This window comes from Littorina saxatilis, linkage group LG4, assembly GCF_037325665.1.
Source record: "Littorina saxatilis isolate snail1 linkage group LG4, US_GU_Lsax_2.0, whole genome shotgun sequence".
NCBI lineage: Eukaryota > Metazoa > Mollusca > Gastropoda > Littorinimorpha > Littorinidae > Littorina > Littorina saxatilis.
Window position 1 is genome coordinate 8,758,059 of NC_090248.1, and position 7,200 is coordinate 8,765,258.

The following is a 7,200-nucleotide window of genomic DNA, read 5'->3' on the forward strand; positions in this document are numbered from 1 at the left end:
CTTTTATTTAACTTTTGCACGAAAATTATGTCCATTTGGAAATGCGTTGAGGATATAGTGAATTGTAAATATAATGTGATTATTAAAATTACCGTGAAGGAAGTTTTTTGGGGCGTAATTGAAAATTCACAAAGTTCCAAGGCACTAATAAGTTATGTGAATTATTTGATTGTGATAGCCAAAAATGTGTGTTGGTATTTATAGATATGGTTCCCCTCTGGATATTGTATGCATTTTTGAGAGGGAATTGTTATATAGAAAAGTTGTTGAAAATACATTTAGATATAGTATTGTTAATGATATACGTATATTTAAAGTAGAAAAAGCGGGAAAAAAAGAAAAGAAAAAGAAAAAAGATAAAAAGAATTAAAACAAGAAATTCCTCCGATAGGAAAAACACCCCCTATAAAGGGAAATAACCTTCTCAGTTGGTGGCAGTGAGAATGGTTATTTCCCTTTGACCAACGGGGGTGTGCCTCTATAAGTCGTTGTATAATCTTAATCCACCAATAACTCCCTAACCGTGTGTTTGACTGGTCCCAATTTTTGTAAGGACCGTCTCAGGAATGTATAGAACCTGTTCACCAAGTTTGGTGACGATCGGTCCGTTCATTCTTGAGGTCTATATGCGAACACAAACAAACAAACAAACACATGGAGCGAATCCTATACACACCCCTATACCGGGGGTGTAAAGAGATCAAAAGTTCTGATCGAGTTGATCAAGAAGTTTCGTCATTTTGACCACTGCCGACGCCAAACGACGTGCGTCCCTCTCTCAATATATATATAAAGGCTGTTTTTAATTGAAGACTTCGCGAAATCTTTTTATCAAAAAGTAAGCAACAAAGCTTTATGCAGCGAGCTTCGTGCAGTAGGCTTCAAAAAGTCGACTTCGTTCAATTTATGTCAGGCTTATATGGTTCGAATTTTCATTTCACGTCAATTTGTACTTTTACTCAAATTAATGTGACCAATGTGTGGTCTACAACTCAAATTATTGTGACCAATGTGTAGTCTACAACTCATAACGTTCCTCCCTACAGCCGGCGGACCTGGCAGCGGGGGCCATAGCCATCACGGACGGTCGGTCCAAGGTGTTGACCTTCACTGAGTCCTTCCACTCCTCCAGTGTCCAGCTCCTCCTCCCTCGTCCCACTCCTGAGGCCGGGCCCGGGGCGGGGCTTCTCTTCGCCCCCTTCACCGCCTCGGCATGGTTCCTCCTCTTCCTCTCTTTTGTCCTCGTCAGGTAGGTGTTGTTTGATTTTTAGACGTGTCGAAGGCAATTTTTCATAGCTTTTTTGTTGGTCCGAGGGGGGCATATCGTCTTCAGTTTCATCTTTATCGACCAAGGCCGAAGGCCGAGGTTGATAAATATGAAAACCGAAGGCGATATGCTCCCCGAGGACCAACAAAAAATGCTGGTCTGACAACAAGCCACCAAACATCGTTTTTGTCATTATTTTGGATGAGCAAAAGTACGCACAATAACAGACGGGATCCCTATTCTGAACGTAATTTTTAGAATGCAATTCCAGGCCTCAAAACACGTCACTTTACTGCAGTTCGAGATAACACGTCATACTTGTCCGTGACGTCAAAGATAACATTTTCGTCGCTTTTCTTCCAGTCTGAAAATGTGCAGAGCTGCCATCATGTTTGCGAGTTCCGTAAGTTTTTGGCATATTTCTTTTCTTTTAAGTGTTTTATGACTTTTCGTTATGCATTTTGCGATTACAGAGAAAGGTTGCAAATTGACCATGAGTCGCCGCGGTAATTATTAACATTGATTGGGTTTTTGAGCGTGAATGCTTTCAATCGTTGTCATCGGAAACACGAATCCAAAGACGCGATGGTTCCACACATCAAATAAACAGTTTGATTGGCTTTTACTTTGACAATCCTCGTGTCGCCTAAAAGCTCAAACTCATTCACCACCTCGATTTGTTACATGGGGAACAGTGATATTTATTCCCCAGCTAGTTATGAATAAAAACTCGTAAAAATGACGACAATGAAGTGTTGTCATTGTTAATAGTGTAATCCCAGCGAAGCTGGAGGTATCCCGTGAACGCTATACTGTAATCGACTTGAGAAATGTGCATACCGAATAATACATGATAAAGAAGGATTCTTTGTGCCCGGCTACGTGCTACAGTTGGAGATGGAAGTTCACCAAAAATTGGGACCATACTAACAAAAATACGGTGGGTGCAATAGTCGCCCCCATTTTTTCAGCAAATGCCACCCAAGGCCGTTTTGGACGGGTAGAAATTCCGTAGTTTCCAAGTCTATGGATAAAGCTCGCGTAAGAAGAATACGTCACGGTCGAAAGCCTTTGACGTCAATTAATGCATCATGACGTCATGCCTCCCTGTAGTCTTTCTCTTTCGCGCAGTGTGTGTGTTTGTGTTCATTTTGTGCACATGTGTTAGTGTTACTGTGTGTGTGTGTGTGTGTGTGTGTGTGTGTGTGTGCGCGCGCGCACGCGTGCATGAGTCTGTACTCGTATGTGTGTGGGTGTATTTGTGTGTGTGTGTGTGTGAGTGTGTGTGTGTGTGTGTGTGTGTGTGTGTGTGTGTGCGTGTTCGTGTGTCAGTGTGTGTGTGTTTGAGAGAGAGAGAGAGGAAGAGAGAGAGAGAGAGGAAGAGAGAGAGAGAGAGGTTTGTCTTTCGCTGGGGTATGCAGTGCCTTGGCGTTGCACATCTACTTAATTATTATTTTGGTGGCTTTGTTGTTAACTTTTAACTGACATTTTTCATTAATACATTTGTATACTGATACGGAAACTTTTCAGTATTGTTTTTGATTGGTCGATTGAAAGTCAATTTTCGTTTCTGTTTGTGTTTCATTGTTGCAATGTTTGTGATTGGCCGTTTCTAGGACAATATTAGTTTCTGTTTGTGTTTCAGTATAGGAGTGTTTCGGCCACTTTTGTGTGTGTGTGTTGCAGCATATCATTATTTCTATACTTGGCCAATTGTAAGACACATTTCTTTGATGTGTGTGTGCTTCAGCATTGCATTATGTTCAATTAGCGGATTCTCGAACAATGTTCTTATCTATTGGATTGTTTCTGATTGGCAGATACAAAGACACTATTCTGTTTGTGTTGCAGTGTACGACTGTTTCTAATTGGCCGATTCCAAGACACTTTTCTTTTCTGTTCGTGTTTCAGCATGGCATTATTTCTGATTGGTCGATTCTAAGACATTTCATCTTTCCTGTTTGTGTTTCAGCATTGCATTGTTTCTGATTGGCCGATTCTCGCCACGTGAGTGGATACGCGTTCCCGCAGAGAACGATGTCCGCCGTGCGCGCCACAGTTTCGGTCTGAGGAACAGTTTTCTCTTCACCGTCAGCACTCTGTCGTGGCAAGGTACAGTAAGCAAGCATGGGAACCCATACGATTTCGCCGTATTTTGTCCGCATGATTGTCTAGAATACGATCAGTACGGTCAGTGGGGAAAAATACGACCAGACAAATTCCTAGACTACTTTTGTTCACAAGCGCAACCCGAACCCGATCCACGTATTTTGACACATGATAAGTTATTGTCAGTTAACATTGAAAGAAGCATTTATTTTAAATGTATTGGTAAGCTTAATTACCGATGTGACGGATGCGTGTAAAGCATGTTTGAATCATGGATGTTCAAATGCTTTGTGGAGTGCGCTTATTTTTCTGAAAATACACCAAGTTTGTTTGAGAATACTCCAAATGCAAAACAGGGGTTCCCAGGTCTGGGTAATACTATGAGTTATTTATAATATACTGACTGTTAGCAAATGATATCAGACATGCCTAGAAAATGAATATCAACATGAGCCGGAAGAGGCCCTGCCTGACAGTTATAACATTTAGCAGGTCACCTGGCATCGGTCCCAATAAGTCAAATAGCCATATGATGCACTGAAATGGTATACGTATAAAGTGGAACCCCCCTTATACGACCTTCGAAAATCTGATAAAATCAGGTCTTTAAAGGGAGGGAGTCTTAAAATGGAGGTTCATTTACAGAGGCTATGAACAGAACATCTGGGAAGGCAGGGTCTTAAAAAAAGGAAGTCTTAGTTTTGGTTGTTTCTTGACATCTTTGAAAGAACATAATTGGGGAGATATTTCAAGCTTGCTGGCTGCAATTCTAAAGACGAAAAATACATCGACCGAAGCTAATAATTCTCATTGAAGGAGGATGGAAGTCGCTTGTTCATTTCATGTGCCAGGAGACTGGTTCCGTGTAACTCTCACTTAGTCTTATTACCCATTTATTTATTAAGGAGATTTCTATAGCGCATAACTAAAAGCATAGCGCTTGCTTCCTTTTGTTTATGAGATCTAAGAATTCTCAGTTTTGCTTGCAGGAGCAAAATTACAACACGCATTTACAGGCTCTACTTTGTAAACGCACGACAAACATTATCGTGTAGTCTTTGTGCAGGTTACCGCGAGGCGCCCAAGTCGCTGTCGGGTCGCGTGGTGGCGGTGTCGTGGTGGTTGTTCACGGCGATGGTGCTGATCAGCTACACGGCCAACCTGACTGCCCTCGTGTCGTCACGCCCCCACCTCCAGCCAGCCCTCTCCTTCCGCAACTACGAGGACATTCTGAGGGATAGGAGTATCGACATCGGCATGGTAACCATATTTATTCTCCCCTCTGCTTCTTTACCTCTGTAAACTTGTAGAGCTAGTTATTTTTCGATAATGACCCAGCAACCAAACAAATAACGAGCCAGCAACAGCCTGAATCCTCGATAGTGCAATGGGTTGAGAAGCTGTTCTGTTGTGGTACTACTTTTGCGACTGAAAAGTTCCGAACGCTCTATACGTACGAAGTATACATCTCTGGAACAAACAATACAAACATACCGCATTTAAATTGACAACTACAGGCCTGAACACATGAATCTCCATATAAAATCCATGAGTTAGGTTGTTTTCTGAATCTAGATCTGCCGTGCACAAACCGTTCATCACAAGCAAATTCCCAAGGCAAGTAACTCATACTCTAGCCGACAAGAGTAGCTCCCCTTCTTTTAACGCAGTTTCTTCGACAACACTGACTGCAATCCGACGGTCAGTTTTCAACAATATTTCATTTTATAAACAGATCACACGCAACCAAATGCACACATGTCATCAATTTAAACAACATAAAGCGGTTTCATACACTATTTTCCCCAGAAAACTGAACTTCATACAGTAATTAACGTTGGAACACGGGTGCAAAAGTTCGCCTGCTAGTCCCATTTGACGAAAGAACATTATCGTAAGCGATACTAAAACATAAACAGAACACACAATATCTGCCTTTACCGCCACAGTAGAATAACAGCATATCTGTGTACTTGATTTTAGTCTAAAACAGGGAAACTGACAAGAAGTGTTAACAGAATGGAATGATTTGCACGGAACTATACAACCGCGCATTAATCGATCGCCTGCGCAGGTTGACTGGTTGAGTGATTCGGATTCGATGACACTTTCGCACAAAAACTCCTGTTTTCTTTGAATAACTGAAGAAAGGAGGAATAAAGAGGTTACACACCTCGTCTCAGTGATTATTAAAAATAATGGTCTCAGTTCGCGGTCATGAAAAAGCTCGCTGAAGCTCGCATTTTTCATGATCCGCCAACTTCGACCATTATTTTTAATAATCACTGAGACTCGGCATGTAACCTCTACATATATATATACGACTTGTGTCTCTGTCTGTGTGTGTGTGTGTGTGTGTGTGTGTGTGTGTGTGTGTGTGTGTTTGTCTGTCTGTGTGTCTGTCTGTGTGTGTGAATTTGGCGTGGGTTCAGGTTGGTTGGGGGGGGGGGGGGTCTTATTATGTTGCATGTACGTTAATCGTTTACTTGCCTGAATGTCCATGGAAGTTTTGCAATGCTGTTGTAAAGAATTAATTATACGTCACAGGAGAAACATAGAGGGAGAGAGAGACGGACGAACGAACGGACAGATAGACAGACAGACAGACAGACAGACAGATTGACAGACAGACAGACAAAGGTAGACAGGCACACAGACAGAGCAACATGGAGGGGGATATGTATCAAGACTGTACCGTGCAGATCAGGAACGGTGACGCGGACCTGGAGCTGAGCTCGAGTGACGTCAACCTGGAGAAACAACTTCACGAGTACGTCAGCAACCACCACAACTGGGTGGGCACGCTCGGCGAGGGCCTGACGCGCATGCGCGAGTCGCACGGCAAGTTCGCCATGCTAATGCCCACGTACAAGGCGCGCCACCTGGCGTCACACAACTGTGACCTCATCACGTATGGTCACGGCCTCGGCATGATCAAGTACGCGTTCGGCTTCCCCGCTGGCAGCCTGGGAGAGGCGTTGAGGTGAGTGGTGCTGTTCTAGTCACAGGGCTCCACACGGAGCCCCCTCCTACAGGGTCCCGGACCCCCACTTTCAAGTTTTAGAGGGTCCTTGCATGGACCCCCACTACAGAATGTTAGAGGGTTCTTAGGGTCCAAAAGCCGAAAAGTCCTGGTGTTCTTATAAAACATATTGGTCACGCATAGTTTGCTGTGTAGAATAGCTGAAAAAGTATCTACGGTACGCACAATGAAGGAAATTTAGTGCGTCCCGGGACCCGCTCTAGAAATTTTTAGTACGTATTTTCGGCTTCTAGTGCGTATATATCGCAGGAACGGGAACTTTGGGGAGCCCTGTATTCACTTGCAATGCTGAACCCCCCCCCCCCCCTTCCCGTTTTTGCTAGATGACTTTGATGATGTAACCGTGTGCCGAAACACTACGATCACCTCGGGAAGCGAAGTGCAATCAAACAGGTTTGAAAATGTTAGGGCTAATTTCTTAGCCCTATAAAAACTGTTATGCAAACCCGAAGGTTTCCATGAACATACAGACAATCGGAAACTACCACACCCTATCACAAACAGATTTCCACAAACCACGGGTGTTGACTTTAAAGGCCAACAACTCGGGTGCAGAGTCTGCTGTGAAAGGAGCGGCAGCCTCCCCTGTCACAATGAGAACAAATGAACTGATTACATATATGACATTTCATTTGTGCAAGGGTGTGTTTTATGCACAGACAGTCGCGCTGCGAACGCTGGTTATACAAAGCAGATCTTGAGTAATCAGTTTTAGTTTTCATTTGAGCTTGAGCACGACGGGCGCTGTGGCGGGGTGGTAAGACGTCGGCCTCTTAATCGG

The 7,200-nt window shown here is 43.4% G+C and overlaps 1 protein-coding gene across 1 annotated transcript in view; it reads left to right on the forward strand.

Annotated features, from left to right (window-relative positions):
- Positions 1-1,046: 1,046 nt before the first annotated feature.
- LOC138963898 (probable glutamate receptor) overlaps positions 1,047-7,200 on the forward strand; it is a gene marked incomplete at its 5' end in the record, with an annotated part of 11,234 nt that continues 5,080 nt past the window's right edge. The window contains 4 exon segments of the mRNA XM_070335748.1: positions 1,047-1,249; positions 3,240-3,379; positions 4,443-4,636; positions 6,079-6,359. Of these exon segments, the coding sequence (XP_070191849.1) occupies positions 1,047-1,249; positions 3,240-3,379; positions 4,443-4,636; positions 6,079-6,359 (818 nt within the window).